General features: G+C 38.2%; 1 protein-coding gene across 1 annotated transcript in view; it reads left to right on the plus strand.

The window, feature by feature from the left end:
* Window positions 1-16696, plus strand: part of col7a1 (collagen, type VII, alpha 1) — an 80247-nt gene that overhangs the window by 58512 nt on the left and 5039 nt on the right. Inside the window, exons 82-112 of the mRNA XM_077601999.1 lie at window positions 11-46; window positions 1731-1766; window positions 3068-3112; window positions 3231-3263; window positions 3347-3409; window positions 3538-3573; window positions 4003-4083; window positions 4177-4245; window positions 7794-7829; window positions 8039-8098; window positions 8178-8222; window positions 8307-8342; window positions 9023-9058; window positions 9136-9195; window positions 9294-9419; window positions 9491-9562; window positions 9627-9662; window positions 9741-9800; window positions 9878-9922; window positions 11010-11045; window positions 11205-11240; window positions 11526-11582; window positions 11668-11739; window positions 12773-12844; window positions 12956-12991; window positions 13087-13167; window positions 13986-14039; window positions 15064-15117; window positions 15190-15252; window positions 15322-15384; window positions 15471-15587. Coding sequence (XP_077458125.1) covers window positions 11-46; window positions 1731-1766; window positions 3068-3112; window positions 3231-3263; window positions 3347-3409; window positions 3538-3573; window positions 4003-4083; window positions 4177-4245; window positions 7794-7829; window positions 8039-8098; window positions 8178-8222; window positions 8307-8342; window positions 9023-9058; window positions 9136-9195; window positions 9294-9419; window positions 9491-9562; window positions 9627-9662; window positions 9741-9800; window positions 9878-9922; window positions 11010-11045; window positions 11205-11240; window positions 11526-11582; window positions 11668-11739; window positions 12773-12844; window positions 12956-12991; window positions 13087-13167; window positions 13986-14039; window positions 15064-15117; window positions 15190-15252; window positions 15322-15384; window positions 15471-15587 — 1752 coding nt within the window. The remainder of the gene's footprint in view (window positions 1-10; window positions 47-1730; window positions 1767-3067; window positions 3113-3230; window positions 3264-3346; window positions 3410-3537; window positions 3574-4002; window positions 4084-4176; window positions 4246-7793; window positions 7830-8038; window positions 8099-8177; window positions 8223-8306; window positions 8343-9022; window positions 9059-9135; window positions 9196-9293; window positions 9420-9490; window positions 9563-9626; window positions 9663-9740; window positions 9801-9877; window positions 9923-11009; window positions 11046-11204; window positions 11241-11525; window positions 11583-11667; window positions 11740-12772; window positions 12845-12955; window positions 12992-13086; window positions 13168-13985; window positions 14040-15063; window positions 15118-15189; window positions 15253-15321; window positions 15385-15470; window positions 15588-16696) is intronic.

Raw genomic sequence — 16696 nt, forward strand, 5'->3', positions numbered from 1 at the left:
GTCTGAGCAGGGTCTAACAGGGCAAGCTGGTCCTCGAGGCCCCCCGGTGAGTAAAGCCAGTAAAGGAATTGAGACTTTGGTGTGATTTCCAGAGGTCACCTTGACACTGGAGCTTTCTGCTCTCTAACTTAGGACACACTTTAAGATGAATCTGCATGGCAAAGACTTGACTGTCAAACTTTCAGTTTCCTGTCTTTACTCTTTTCTTTTCTTTAGTGAGTTCCTTCTGATGTTTGTCCTCTTCCATCTTTTTCAAAGCATCTGTTGGGACCTGGATTTTTGAGTAGACAGTTTTTATCCAAGTACTGGCAGTCTTAAATCAAACTATGAAATACTGTTGGTTGGTTCACTTCATACATACAAAATTAAGTGAATTATTCATTCATTCATCATCCGTACCGTGTATTCTCACAAGGGTTGCTCGAGTCCATCCCAGCTGACTTCAGGCAAAAGACAGACTACACCCTAGACTGGTCGCCAGTCAGCTGTAGGGCACACAAGAGAGGGTGTAGTTTGCCTTTCGCCCGAATTCAGCTAAGATGCTGAGGCTCCAGCACCACGTAACATAACAATTTATCCTCTGTTACATTCATTAATTTTCTGTACCGCTTATCCTCACAAGGGTCGTGGGGAGTGCTGGTGCCTATCCCAGGGTACTCGGACGTTTCGTCGAAAGACGTTTGGTCAACCGGACGTTTGGTCGACCGGACGTTTGGTCGACCGGACGTTTGGTCGACCAAACGTCTTTCGACGAAACGTCCGGTCACGCGTCCGGTCACGCTCATAATCATACCTAGCAGATATTTAAACTGTTAAGGGGAACAATGGAAATTAGGGGTTTATAATTTTGATAATTAAGAGAATATGTCAGTATTCAATATAACATTTGCTTTCATAGATTTGAGCTCAATGTTCATTGGCAGCCCGAGCTTAACTCTTTTTTGTTTAATCCCTTGCTCTTGGTACCACTTTTACCTCTTGTAGGATTGATGGCAAATGAGTTGCAAGATTTTTCATCTATGGAATGTGACATTGTACCCTCCCTGGGAATCTAAACACGGTTATTAGTGAGCCTTGCACATCATGTTCCTCGCAGACAGAATTCACCACTTTAATCTTTCCATTTGTATATGAAGTAGTCCAGAAACGAAGTGACAGGTTCTTCTTAAAATTTTAATGAAGACCAGTGGTCCGCAAGGCATTGTATGTCCAACTCAACTATTTTGAAGTGAGTTGTTTCTCTGTTTTTAAAATATTCAAAAAACACCACATTTTTTTTAATTCATGAGATGCTCACATCCAGATTTAATAACCTTTGCCAGAATTTTCTGGGTTTGGGGCTTTTGCTGGTTTGGTTGCAGTCCAAATAATGTTGTTGTCGCTTTGCTCTGCTAATTGTGCATGCAACTGAACTCCATATTGGCTTTTCCCCTATTGCAGAATTGCAAAGCTTATCTATGAGTGTTTGTTTGTTGACACTGTTCATCCCTACCATATGTTGACCCATCTGCAATTGGTCAGATTTAGGGTAGTGTATAACCTTGAAATAATTGCTATTATAATGTTTTCTTTTTAACTGATTACATTTTATACATAATGTACCATGTTTACATCCTGAGACCAGGATCTTTAAAAAACAAACAGTTTGTTTCTAAATCAATTATCCATTTTTGTGAGTAAGTTCTTTTTCATTAAAATGTGTTCTTGACTTTTGACTATTTCAATTGCAGGGAACCCCAGGAGAGCCTGGTATCAGGGGACTATCTGTAAGGTCACACACAACATACATAGACACAAATGCAGTGCTGTAAATCAACACTTGGGGTTCTATTTATGTGACTGCTTGAATTTGCGCATTGTGACTTGTTGTTGATAATTTTGCAGATGCCTGCAAGCTGTCTTAATTTTATTTATAAAGACCCGTCGGGTGCATATGCGCTCAAATGACAAACGTCTCATTTCGGGCTTTTCGTGATACTGCCCCATTTGTCAACGACCGTTTTATTCACAGCAGGTGTTAAAAAGATATGACAGTGACTGGGTGACAGGATGCATTTACCTTCTACTTATTCTGACTGCAGGATTACATTTCACCCAAGTGACTAACGCCAGTATTTACCTTTTCCCTCAAAAAACAAACAAAAAAAAACGCCAAATACTGTCAAGAGACAACTATAATAGGTTAAAATTAAAAAACATTCACGTAAAAGGGTGCAAAATATTGTCCTGCAGGCGTCGATTTTCTCCCAAATTGCAAATTTAAGGCCACTGCCGCAATCGGTTTGGAGCTTACTTTTTTATCCATAAATGGAGAGCTTGTGACATTCCTCGCCACCCCACTTTGGCAAATAGGCACAACCAAGCATGTGCGAGCATGTGGATCAGGATAAACCTGAATTCCCCTATGCTCCATCCACAAAAACAGGCTAGAATGCTTATGTAAATTTTAAATCATCCACATTTTGATATAAAAAGGCTAAATCCAGGCAGAGCAACTTTTTAGTTCGCTGTAGACATTTCCATTTTAATCCAAAAGGCTTCTTAAATTCTAATCTATCATACGTGTAGAGACTCCTGGTCGTATTCACAATAGGCCTGTTATTGTTTTTGTCTAGAACTAAACAAGTGAAACAAATTCAACGAAGAGGGCGAGTCGATTTACCTGTGTACAACCCCTTTGATAATCAATTGATAATCAATATTTATTGTGATTATATATATATATTTATATATGTATGTATGTGTATGTATGTATGTATGTGTATGTATGTGTATGTATGTGTATGTATGTGAGTGTATGTGTGTGTATGTGTATATATGTGTATATATGTGTGTGTGTGTGTGTATGTGTATGTATATGGATGTATATGGATGTATATGTGTATATATGTATATATGTGTGTGTATGTATGTGTATGTATGTGTATGTATGTGTATGTATGTGTATGTATGTGTATGTATGTGTATATGTGTGTATATGTGTGTATATATGTATATATATGTATACATATATACATATATACATACATACACACACATATGTATATATATATTTTTTTTAAATCAGGGCTCTCTTGGTCCAAATGGACTTCCTGGTCCACCGGGTGTGAAGGTGAGATCTGTTTATTTTTAATTTTTTTAAATTGGCCGCTCTTTAGCAAACAGATTTGTTGTTCTGAAATGTATTTAATTTTCCATCCCATTTATAAGAAGTGTAATTTGTTCCACAGGGTATTCAAGGAGAACCAGGAATTGGTGTTCAGGTAAGCCAATGCCATTTCTCTTCTTGGGTTTAACATTCTCATTACAATCCACAGTACTTGTGAGTTAATCTACTTCCTTCCAGGGTCCTCCTGGCGCTCAAGGCAGTACAGGACTGCCAGGAAATCCTGGTCCTCCAGGAGCTGTTGTAAGTATTTCTTATCAACAATGCTGTCACTTCAAGCAAAATCCTCTCGATTTTTCCTTGTGAAATTCTCCAAAAATCCCAAGGTGTTGGTGTGTTTTGTCATACTTGTTCATTCTTCCCTCTTTTAGGGTCCACAGGGGCCTCCCGGCTTGTCCGGGCAGGTGGTAAGTATGCAACGCGCAACACGCAATATGGCATTTAGTTATGGAATGGTATAATGTGTTTTGAACCATGTACGTAATTGGACATAAAAGCCACCCATTTCACAATTAATCTCAGCAGGATTTGGATTGATATTACATATCTCAAAGTTATTTACAACAAGAAATACTATGTATTCACAATTCGAGGCTAAATAGTGCATGGATTCCACAACCAAAGGCAATGACTAATAAATTGATAAAATTATTTTCATTTTACTGTATGAAACTCACTTTTCACTCCATAAAAATTCACCTCTTCCAATCTTTAACACCAGGTATGTTTAATGTTAATGCATGTTTAAGGCAGTTTCTGGGATGCTTTTTTTTAAAATTGTGAATATGATTGTTTTAAAATGGATGACACACTTCACTGTTTATGGGATATCTCAGGGTGAAGCAGGAAAGCCAGGGGTACCTGGACGAGATGGCGTGCCTGGTAAAGATGGATTGCCTGGATTAACAGGGAAACCGGTTTGTGTATTCAACTGTGTATATTTCCATGTGTCATTTTTCTGTATGTCGTTTTAAATCTTGTATCTATTTTATCTATAACTCTTTCTGCAGGGCATTGTTGGCCAGAGTGGTCAGCCAGGTCTCAAGGGAGAGCAGGGAGACAGCGGTCCTCCAGGGAAGGTGAGAAAATGTTGCAATAGTTTGTTCTGCTAGGCTATATTGAACAAGATCTAAGTGGCATGATGATTTAGTGCCTGCAGTCATAAAATAGCACCTCGGCGTTGCCGTTATTAGAATCCCGCGGACAAAGTTTTGATTTGATGCAAAGCGCTGCATGGTCAGGGGACCATTGGCCTGGCTGCTGCTGTTTATCCAACTGACGATGTTGATGATGAGTCAACCATTTCTTTTCTGTAAAACAGCCTGAGGTCAACAGCCAACACTTTGCTTTTCTGTACAGTTGAAGTTTTCTGATAAAATGCATACAGTCAGTAGATACTCATCCGGTCCGTCAAATTCAGTACTATTATAGTATTGCAAAATTGAATTTCATGGCAGTTTGACCCTAGCTATACAGACTGAAAGCTATTGCTTGGAATTATATTATAGCTAGGCAATATATTATTTAAATGCAAACTCTCCCTCCCCTGCTTCTTAGCTAAAATATTTGGTAAATAAAGTTCACATACATCTCAAACACCATATTTAGAAATAAAAATACAAAGTCCATGTACAACCAAACTAATATAAAAATTTTATGAAAGATGAAACCGACAAATTCTATTGCACCAAAACTATAGTATTTAATATAACAAATATAATATGAAATATTTCAAATTCATCTTTTCAATTGAATTACAGAATTTCAGCAAACTTTTCTAGATTTTCTAATTTTCTGTACTATACATGTCAGGGTATATCATATTTCATATCATATACTGTGTACTCAGTTTATGTGGTACATTTAATATTACTTTCAACAAGCCATGTTGTATTATTTTAATTTCCATTCAGGGTTAGGTCGTAATATTGCTCTTAATTATAATTCTAGCTCCTTTTGGCCTGTTGATTATTTCGCACTGTTTAGTGAAGAAAAGTCACATGTTGCTAAAATGAAATTACATGCAATTACTGTGACCACATCCCATTAGTGTCCATGAGAGGTATTACCTCCATAAACTGTAGAAGGTCATGCATCGCTCCCAGTACTCAGTATGGAATATAATCTCCTCCTTGCTTGCCCTCAGCCTCCTAATGCACTCCAAAACTGCTTAAATTATTTGTGGCAAATAAATGACACCAACCATAGCACATAGTGCACCAGAGATTCTGTTTGCTTATTAGCAGTTTATAGTATTTGCGTATAGTTGACAATTTCGTTATGCTGTCACACAAAAGCTCCAAAAATTCCCACTAGTGTACTGCAGTGTGCATTCAGCACTGCCGGTTTTGTTTGTTTTTCATGTACTTGCTGCATCGTAAACAAATAGATGATAATGGATGTGAATTTCGGACTCACTCTTGCATTCCGTCACGGATAATCTGACCTGCCAGAGGAGCATTTCTTTCTGACTTGTTCTCTTGCCCACTTTTGTCTTAGGGAGGAATCTTTGGATTTCAGTTAACCTGCAAAGCATATTACACACCACCTTCAATCAGTCACAATGCTTCGCACTGTTACGCCTTTGAAATTGAAAGCAGACTCTGGAGAATTATCGCCTTTTCCTGCTTTTGACATTTTGCATTTAAATGGCTGCAGACATCTTTTGGGAGATTGGCTTTGGCCTGTTCCAATTCTGTCAGGGAACCTCTAAATTAAATTCCAGCAGAATAGAAATGACAATCCAGGTCAAGAACATTGATACATATAAGCACAGGTTGGCAGACATTTTCTAAAAAAAAAATTCTCCTGCCTTGAATTCGTAACTGATGACAAATTAATAAACATTACATTTGCACCCAACCACATTGTGAGTCCACTGAGCCAGTGTTTTTTTTTCAGATCAGAAAGTATGTTAGCTGCATGCATCTGGTAACATGAGTCATAGCAACGTACGACACAGTCATCCTGTTCTCAAAGGCTAGACCAATTGATTTGCCTCTGCGTGAGCCACCAGCCACTAAACATCACAGCCTGCACAGCACTGCCACACGCGAGGCAACTTTAGAGTGTACCCAGGCAGACTGTGATGCATGCAGTGGCACTTTCATTCATATCAATTCACAACTCTTGTGAATTCTGAGCTCTTGAATAGAGAAGTGGTTGCTTTCTTACTTGTTCCTGGCTCTCTGCACAGCATCAATTTCCAGCCCGGAGTATGATGCAAATCATATCATGTCATTGTGACACATTTATTAGATATTTTATGGGATCCTTAACCTTGTTATCAATTAATTAGCACTTTTTTTATTGTAGACTTAAAGACAGAAACAGTGCACACAAGATTTTGTGGATTGATTGAGATATATATGTGTGTAGATGTGTATTCAACTTCACTTTTATCTAAAGTTCAAGTGTAAAAAAATCTAGCTCAATGATGCCATTTTGTTTTTGTGATATTAGGCCAGATAAAGAGTAATGATTCCCTCAGTTGAATTTAAAATCCATTGAATAATAGGAATACTAGATGTGATCTCATTATATAAAATGCAGCCCCAGATAATGGATGTGATAGATAATTATAGACGATAACATAAAAGAAATTGGCAAGCAAGTGAACAGTTACTGTATTGTTTAATTAACCAGTATATCCATGGATGTGGCTTGGGGCAATTCTATCATCAGCAAACTTGTCATTTCAGTTCGGCTTTTCTGCTCATCTACAAAAATGAAGACACTTTATCCATATTCGTTTCTCACATAAACCGATGCTTCAGGCCTGATCTGGCCCTGGCTGGGAATTTGTCATCTGTGCTTACAGCTCTAATGCTTAACACTGATGATTCACATTATTTAATGCATGAGTTGAAAAATGTTTCGGAGTGAGTTAAAATTGTTTATTTTAAAAGATTTCCAACAGTGTCAAAAAAGGCGTTTTATTTGTTTCTCCTAACTGCAGGAAGACTTTACATTGACCATTCAGTGAATGTGTAAATAATGTTTTTTTTTTTGTATTCATTCAATTTAAACATACTCTACTATCTGTCTTTGGCCTTCGTTGTGCTCCTAACCTGACCCATGACGAGTTTGTTGAGTAGATCCTCACAGATGAGTGCCTCGGGTTCAGCACCTAGGACAGCGCCACCTCACACTGTCAGGCAGTTCAACAGTTTGATAAATTACCTGCGACACCCGTTTCACTACCGTGTACCAACATTTTTTTTCCTTTTTCCCCCTTATATTTAGAGAGCATACAGCTGGTATCTGAACGGTGCTGTAATTGTGCATAGTTTTTTTTCCTCAGTAAAAAAACAAATCCAAAAAAACTTGACTACTCTAAGCTATTGAACATACTTGAGAATGAAGAGAAAATAATCAATGTTCGACTCTTGAAAGTGAACCATCACAGCCTTGGTGCAATGAACACATAAAAGTGAATTTTATTTTAACACTTTTAACACAATCGAGTGGCTGGAACAAGTGCCACATCTGGAGCGGAAGAAAGAAGTGATTTTCAAATAATCTCCTGGAGATCATATTGAAACTGAGTTTTATTATCTACTAGAAAGACACCTTGCTGTGCTTCTAAGGTAGTAATTATGATTGAACTTTTTGTTCACTCTTCCAGGCTACGCCAGGACTTCCCGGTGTCAAGGGAGAAAAGGTAAGCCAGTTTTTCTAGTTGGCTGAACATTCTGTGTAAAATCTTTATTCTTATTGAGACAGTGGAAAGCAATCCAAAAGACTTAAGACATTTATCCCACAGTCATAATTTGTCAAATGAATGTGTTAAAAATAATTTGTGCATTAAAATAGTTTATTGAGTTAGCAAACAATAAAAAAATAAATAAAGTCTTGTTCTTTGCGAATTAGGGGTTTCCAGGACAAACACTGCCAGGAATACCAGGAGAGCGAGGACTACCAGGTGAAAAGGTGAGCACATTGCCTTTGTCAGAGAGTGAGGCCAGTGTGACAAATGTCATTTTCTAAACTGCTTCTTGGTGTCATTCAGGGTGGCCGTGGAGACAGAGGTCTTGCTGGCACGAGGGGCGAACGAGTGAGTCGGAGAGCTTGCAGTGCATTTGCATACAACATATATGTTGTTCACTGCCATGACCGTGGGATATGTTGTCATCATTAGGGGGAGGTTGGCGAAGCGGGACAGCCTGGAGAAAATGTGAGTTGTTCTAGTTGTCGAGCCTGATTCCCGTTCACGAGCTACAAGCTCACAATTCCCGCCTGATGGTGTAGAGCACATGTGTCAAAGTGGCGGCCCGGGGGCTAAATCTGGCCCGCTGCATCATTTTGTGTGGCCCGGGAAAGTAAATCATGAGTGCCGACTTTCTGTTTTAGGATCAAATTAAAATGAAGAGTATAGATGTATATTACATTTCCTGATTTTCCCCCTTTTAAATCAATAATTGTAATTTTTTAATCATTTTTTTCTGTGTTTTTAGTTCAAAAATCATTTTGTAAAATCTAAAAATATATTTTAAAAAAGCTAAAATAAACATTGTTTTAGATCTATGAAAAACTGAATATTCAGGACTTTTAATCCAGTTCTTTTAATCCATTTATATAAAAAAAAACTAAATATTATATCTAAAATGGTCTGGCCCATGTGAAATCAAGTTGACGTTAAAGCGGCTTGCGAACCAACCCGATTCTGACACCCTTGGCGTAGCGGTTCACCCGCCTGACTTTGGTGTGCGCAGGTGCGGGCTCGATTCCCACTTGTGGCGGTATAATTGTGAGTGCGAATGGCTGTCTGTCTCTCTGTGTGCCCTATGGCTGATTGTCAGTCTAGAGTGTAGTCTGCTACTCAGATTCAAATGTTTTATCTTGCTTGTCCTCCAGGGAAGTCCAGGTCCGTCTGGGTCAAAGGGAAACAAGGTGTGTTATTAATTTATTTCTGAAAATTGCATTTCAACAAAAGCAAAATCTATAAATGGTAAAATGTTGTGCTGTAGGGAGAGAGAGGCATAGGAATCATAGGACCTGCAGGAAGCACTGGACCGCAAGGATTAAAGGTGAGTCATTGCATGTAGTGTGGCTTAATGGCAATAAAATGTAAATAATTCATTTTAGAATGCACATTACACCATTGTCAATGTCCTTTAATTAAAAGGGAGATCCAGGTCTCCCCGGGTCAGCTGGACCTCCAGGGTTGCCGGGGAAGTCTGGGGAGGGTGGGCCTCCCGGTCTGAGAGGGGAAATTGGAGACCAAGGACCACCTGGACCACCAGCAGAGAGGGTTGGTATATATATTTTTAGTTTTGCTTGTTGTGTTTTTTTAATGTTGTTACCATCATTATGCAAAAAAAGGGTCTCCAAGGATTTATAGGCCGGCCTGGAAATAATGGACCTCCTGGTCCAGTTGGACCTGCTGGGCAAGTTGTAAGTTCATTTCCCACATCATAAAACTGCATTTGATTCAATTCTTTAAAAATGTATTTTCCAGGGAGCTCCTGGTGGAGTTGGTATGAAAGGAGACAAGGTAACGATCCCAACACATCGTTATTAATGTCTTAGATGCCAATGAGTATATATAAACATGAACAATTTATCTGACCAGGGCGAAACTGGACTTGGCGTGACAGGTCCAAGAGGAGAAAGGGGCGAACCAGGAATCAGAGTAAAATCTCCACTATCCAAACAGGAAAGCTCAATTAGCACACACGTATGTGCTTCATTTTTGTGTTCATGTTTTAGGGTGAAGAGGGTCGCACAGGCTTGGATGGCGAAAGGGGACTAACTGTGAGTGTATACATTTTGATTTTTCAAAAAGACAATTATACTGCCACATTTTTGGGATTATAATGTACAAGATATTGTAGGATCTAGTGATCGCAGTGTCATTTTAGCTCTTGATGTTGACTTCACATAGTAAATAGCTAAATAAATGTGACTCATTCAGTCAGTGGAGGCCATGGATGGCGTTCGATGTCTAATCCATTTAAAGTGGGAGGGGTGGCAGCAAACGAATAGATGTTATTTAAATTCGCAGAAGGATGATTGAAGTGCTCATTTTTTTCTGCAAAACTGGCGATCATATTGGGACCGGTTGTTAAAAACTAGAGCTCCAAAAAGCCATTTTGCACCCCGTCGCCATGTTAATTCTTAAGACTTCCTGCTGCTACTGATAAAATCATTTTAGTCCTGTATCGATATTGATGCAACACTCGTATCCAGTCTCGTGATTTCTCACCGTAAATTGTTGATGGAATGAGAGCAATTCATTGGCCTTCTTTTGACTGTGCATATTACATATGCTGTGTGACAGAAGGCATCCGTGCATCTGTTTATGTGGGTGGATAGCAGAGGCTCTAGTTGAATGTATAATTATATGCTGGTAGAAATACAGTAGGATCAAATATATAAGAAACAAACATGTTTCAACAAATCGCTGAATGACTTGAGCTTGGAGTGATATTAGTACCAACCAATTGATTTAACTGTCTATTTACTTTAACTGTTTAATATTTATAGTGTAGGAAGTCGCAAAAGCGCACTTGGTGCATTTATTTAATTCAAATCAGCAAGTGGTTTACTAATTTAATATTAATTGACATCAAATGCCTTACTCGGTCGGGTGTCTTGTATTTTTAATGAAGGCATGATTTGAACTAAGATCCTTTTTTAAAGATTTATAATGTGTATTTGCACAAGATATTGGAAAAGTATGAAGAAAAAGCTGATTTTTGAAATGCCAGTTTTTTTATTTGTAATTTTTTTTAAGCAGTTAATTTCTCGCCACTCTTTTGGTAACAGTCTTAATGATGCCTTCCATTGTGAAGCTCTGTATAATTGTGTTTGTGTGTGCGTATTTGTGCCAATCCATCAGGGTACACCTGGGGTGCGCGGAGCCCGGGGAGAAAAGGTGAATATTAATGACCAATCATTTCCCATTTGTTCAAATCATCGTGCGAGCGTCATCCCACAAGCCTTCAGTTCATGTGAAATGAATTCCATTGACATGCCAGGATTAAATGTTTTGCTCTTTTTGTCCTTTTGTTGTGGTTGTCTTGTTTGTTTGCAGGGAGATGCCGGCCTGCAAGGCGGCAGAGGAGAAAAGGTGTGTGCATGTTAATATCTAATAAGCTCCACTGAAATGGCCTGTCTGTCACTTTCCTGTGGTGACTCATATGCATAAACTGAAACTTAATACAGAAAAAGAACAATCTGATGGCATAAACAGACTGTGACAGACTGACAGTTAATATAGTGCATACAGAGTTTGAGAATGTTTTTACTGAAAATGTCTTGGGAATTCACTTGTGAGTCAGCGTACATGTTTAGGAGGATTATCTACTTGCTGTGGCTTGACGTCTGAGTTTTAATGCAATCTTGATTATCACAGGGGGACACAATGCTGATTGGGGGACCTCCTGGGGAAAAGGGCAACATGGGAGAACAAGTCAGTGAAGATCACAATTTCAGAAGACTGAACAAGATGTTTTCTCATTGTCAAAGTAAACTCATTCATCGGTTTTCTGTTTTAGGGAGATAGGGGGCCAAAAGGTTTGCAAGGTGAAAAAGGAGCCAGGGGTCAAGAGGGCCCCTCAGGGGAGCAGGTGAGTGTGTCATCTCTAATCGGAATGCAAACTCAGAGGTATTTTTGTCTTTTATTAACTTTTCCACCAGCAAATAAAATATTTCTATCATAGTTTGGATGTAAAGCAAGTCAAATATTCCCCACGATAATATTCAATATACATAATGAATGTGAAAATGTCAACATGTGCTTTCACAAATTTGACAACTAAAAGCACATATACATTTAGACATTTTAATGATGCTAAATGAGGGTTGGAGAATAATTGTAACTTGTGTTTATTCTGCTCAATGTGCGTCTTAAAGAACATTTTGTAGGAAAATAACAATTGAAGATGGGGTAAGGGGAATTAGAATTGACAATCCTGAGATTCTTTCAGTTTAGGGCACAAAGTGGTGGCCCGGGGGCTAAATCTGGCCCGCTGCATCATTTTCTGTGGCCCGGGAAAGTAAATCATGAGTGCCGACTTTCTGTTTTAGGATCAAATTAAAATGAAGAGTATAGATGTATATTGAATTTCTTGATTTTTCCCCATTTTAAATCAATAATTGTAATTTTTTAATCATTTTTTCTGTGGTTTTACTTCAAAAATCATTTTGTAAAATCTAAAAATATATTTTTAAAAAGCTAAAATAAACATTGTTTTACATCTATAAAAAACTGAATATTCAGGGTTTTTAATCCAGTTCTTTTAATCCATTTATAAAAAAAAAAATCTAAATATTATATCTAAAATGATCCGGCCCACGTGAAATCAAGTTGACGTTAAAGCAGCCCGCGAACCATCCCGAGTCTGACATCCTTGGTTTAGGATGTAAAGAACAAAAATATTCTTCCTATTGCTCCTTCCTACTCATGTTGATTTAAAAAGGGATTTTTACATCACAGATTTTTTTATTAGGCACTGTACCCTCAAAGTGGAAAGAAAACTAAGTTGTAATTGAGCTAGTGATCAACTCGCCAAACATTTCCAGAAAATTAGACCTCATGAAAAAATACACAATACATTTAATATTTGTCACCTGACTCTCCCCCAATGCATTGATAACCAGGGGCTGAGGGGAGAACCTGGAGAAAGAGGCTCCACTGGGTTCCCTGGTGCACGCGGTCCTGGTGGACAGAAGGCAAGCTCTACATGGATGATTATTATAATAATTAAAAAAAAATGTGTCAGAATTAATAGCTAGATGATTTTTTTTGTTGCTCTAATTAGTGTTTTTGCAACTTCTCTTCAGGGAGAAGCAGGTCCATCCGGCGTGTCTGGTGAAGCGGTCTGTTTCCTTATACAGCAATATTATTCCAGTCATATTATTGTCTATATTTGGCATGGCTCTGTAATTAACAATGAATGTGTTCTTTCTGCCAGGGCTTACCTGGAAAAGATGGGTTTCTCGGGCGTAAGGGTGACAAAGGAGAGATTGGCTTCATCGGAATGAGAGGAATAAAGGTAATTTCACTGAGCTTGTGGCATTTGTTTTCAACCATGAAATGTCTTTCAGGGGTGGATAAATGCGACTAACGATATCATTACTGCATGAAATTGATTAGACTGTGGGTTTGAATATAAATTTGAACGCAGTCAAAATTACAAAAGATGAAATAAAAGGCTGCGCAAAATATGTTTGTGCGAAGAATGTAAGAAGTAAGTACCTGTATCAATTATGATCTCATATTTCCATACTCTCTCTACAGCATGTTGCTTATAGGTTTCCTGAAACAATTTACAAAAATGTTGATACTTGGGTCTGATTGGATTTTTCAAGACCTCATGGTCGACAAAAAATCGAAAACAGAAATAGATGTATTCAGGTTTTCCAGGACGGATGGCTGTTGATTGCTCTTTGTAACTTTTTCAACCACATGTGTCTTGGTCTAGGAACTAAATTACATTTTTGTTTAAGCTATGGTAAAAAAAAAGAAATACAATGGCCCCTGATTATTATCATGGCTAAATAATGAAAAAAAATGAAAGTATTTAAACAATGTTATTTAGATCACACTTACAACAAAAGATGAGTCTAGTGACATAAGAAAAGTGTGCTTCTCATCTCCTTAGTGGCTGTTTTGCTGCTTTTATTATATGTGCCCCCATGTACAATTGTCAATGTCCATTTGCTTTCTGTGTTTGAAAATGCATCAGTCTCAGTGGCAGCTGAAAGGACTAATGGCCTGTGAATGTACTGTTAGGGTGCATTTTTGCTCCCTTTGTTTCTCACGAGCCTTTTCGTGCGTCTCTCACTGTGATAAACTTGTATGCGTTTCCAGGGTGACAGAGGATTCAAGGGGCTCTGTGGAAATGATGGACCCAAAGGAGACAAGGTGAATGATGAAAAAGCTATATTCCCTCTCTTTTTAAATGCCTCATCATGATAACAATTTCCCCTTGTTTTGCGCTTGAATACAAATGAAGTTGGGGAAAAAGTAAAAAAAAAAAAAATCGATGATGACCTCTTCCTGATTGATCAGCGTTTGTTTGTCCCAATGGTCTTAGTTGAGGGACCCAAAAAGTGTGGAATTTAAATTTAAATGTTCTCCCCATACCTATATGGCTTTTTCCAGGTACTCCGGTTTCCTCCCATATCCCTCAAAAATGTGTGTTAGGCTAGTTAAACACACTAAATTGGTATGATTGTAAGTGTGACTGATTGTGTCCTTGTGCCCTGTGATTGGTTGGCAACCAATTCAGGGTGTCCTCTGCCTACTGTCCATAGATGGCTGGGATAGGCTCTAGCACCCCTGTGACCCTTTTGAGGATAACCAACACGGAAAATGAATGAATAAATGTTAAGACCTACCGTATGCATGCATGTGCATCTATGTGTATGTATGTATATATGTGCTTATATATATGTATGTGTATATGTATATGTTTATGTGTGTGTGTGTGTGTGTGTGTGTACACATATGTGTATGTGTGTATATATATATATGTATATTTCAGCAACACGCTTATTTATTTATATATTTATTCATACATTTATTTATTAACTTACTTATTACCTATCTATTTATGTCTAAAATGCCTTTCCTATTTCTGCATCCTCACCCTCTTGCTACTGTGACAACGAAATTTCCCAAATACGGGATGAATAAAGTTATCCAATTCCAATTAAAATAAGACAGTGGTATGTGACAAAGATTAAAAAAGTATTTAGAAGATTCCCCATGTATTCATTATAGATTCTGAAAAGATACTTAAATGTGAAACAAAGGGAATTAAAAGTTAGGTTTATTTTTCTCTTTGCTCCTTATCATAAATATTTTTTTTCATGTTAACACACCCAATATCAGATTTTTCTTCAGTGAAATTTTCACAAACAAAAATGTACGTGTATTTAAACAGGGGGATAACGGCTTTCATGGGCGACCAGGCCTATCTGGCAGAAAAGGTGATCAGGTATGACAAATAGCAAAGGAGGAATCACTTGTTTGTTAGTGGTGGCACCCAAAACATTTTTTTTATTTGTAGGGGGATGTTGGCCCTGCCGGAGCCCCAGGAATCCATGGAAAAGAGGGGATAGTTGGTCCCAAGGTGGGTTTGGTAACCTGTTAAAAGTAAAGAATTCTTTCAATGAATATGAACTTCATATTGTCTTTGAAGGGGGACCGTGGTGTTGATGGGGTTGAGGGTCCCAAAGGAACTCAGGGTGACAAAGGTGAAAGGGTGAGTGAGAACATTGGCCTATAATGATGTTAACCTAACAAAATATATTGCTCAAACATAATCAACCATTCCTGTGAACCCCGTAGGGGCCGTCTGGTGTCCCCGGCCCACCTGGGCCTAGAGGAGCAGATGGAGCAACTGGACTGACAGGCCCCCAGGGCCCGGCTGGTGCAAAAGGTCCTGAAGGCCTCCAGGGACAGAAGGTGATGCGTCACAATTTTATTCTTAAACTACTTTATAGAAAGTGCAGCCGTGAAGCATGATCAGGCATCACTGGACATTTAAAAATTACTGAATTTATTATACTTTTATAGGTGGAAAGTAAAGTCAAATGCATGATTGTTTGGGGTTTTTTTTAATCTTTTTTTCCAGAGGGGCCATATTAGCTCTTTTTGTGTGTTTGTCACCTATACATCCCCTCGAATGAGTTGGTTTTGTCACCAGGCATGATTGACAGTTTTAGTTTTGACTTTGAAACCTTGTCTCCTTCATCATCAAGCTCATAAAAAAAGGCTCTTGACAGGAACGCAATCTCTCTCTTAAGATTGCTCTTATTTCCAAAGGGATAAACATTTTTTTTGTCATGTCGTCAAAGCATTGACCATAAGCTAATCATTGTTTTTAGCTGACTAAAATCTTTTTAAAAATGTTTATGAAAGTATTTAAAAATTGCCTATTTTTATTGTTGGTTAATCGATATAATTGCAGCCCGATAATGATATTGAAACATTTTTAATAAATATATTTAAAATTGCTTTTTTCATGACCAAAAAGAGCCAATAGCCTGATGAAGGTCTTTGGTATCATCTTTTGAATAGCACTGTTCCTGAACTGAATGCTTCGACCATGCACAGATCACAGCCAACTTTGCAGATTGGATTGGATTGGATAACTTTATTCATCCCGTATTCGGGAAATTTCATTGTGACAGTAGCAAGAAAAGGCATAGTTATAAGTTAGACAGTACAGGCCACAGAACAACAAAGCAAAAGTACAAAGCAAATCAGAGTAAATGTGATCATTAAGAATCACCAAATCAAATCATTAAGACAGAAAAACAGCAAAACCACAAAACGAGCAAGAGTGGACTGAGCTACCGCTACCGGCTGCCACTTGAACGGCACCATTTTGGTTGCGGTAGCAAAAACGGATACAGACTCAAAAGGCGTAAAGTTGTACAAAAACTGGAACCACACACAGGAAGGTCTCCATTTGGCATTTGAATGTGGTATATTTCAAGGGAATGAGAGGGTCCACTCTTATTAATGCAAATGAAATTGGCATTTCATGCCCACCCACAGTATCAAAAGTC

This window comes from Stigmatopora argus, chromosome 6 (assembly GCF_051989625.1).
Source record: "Stigmatopora argus isolate UIUO_Sarg chromosome 6, RoL_Sarg_1.0, whole genome shotgun sequence".
Taxonomy (NCBI): domain Eukaryota; kingdom Metazoa; phylum Chordata; class Actinopteri; order Syngnathiformes; family Syngnathidae; genus Stigmatopora; species Stigmatopora argus.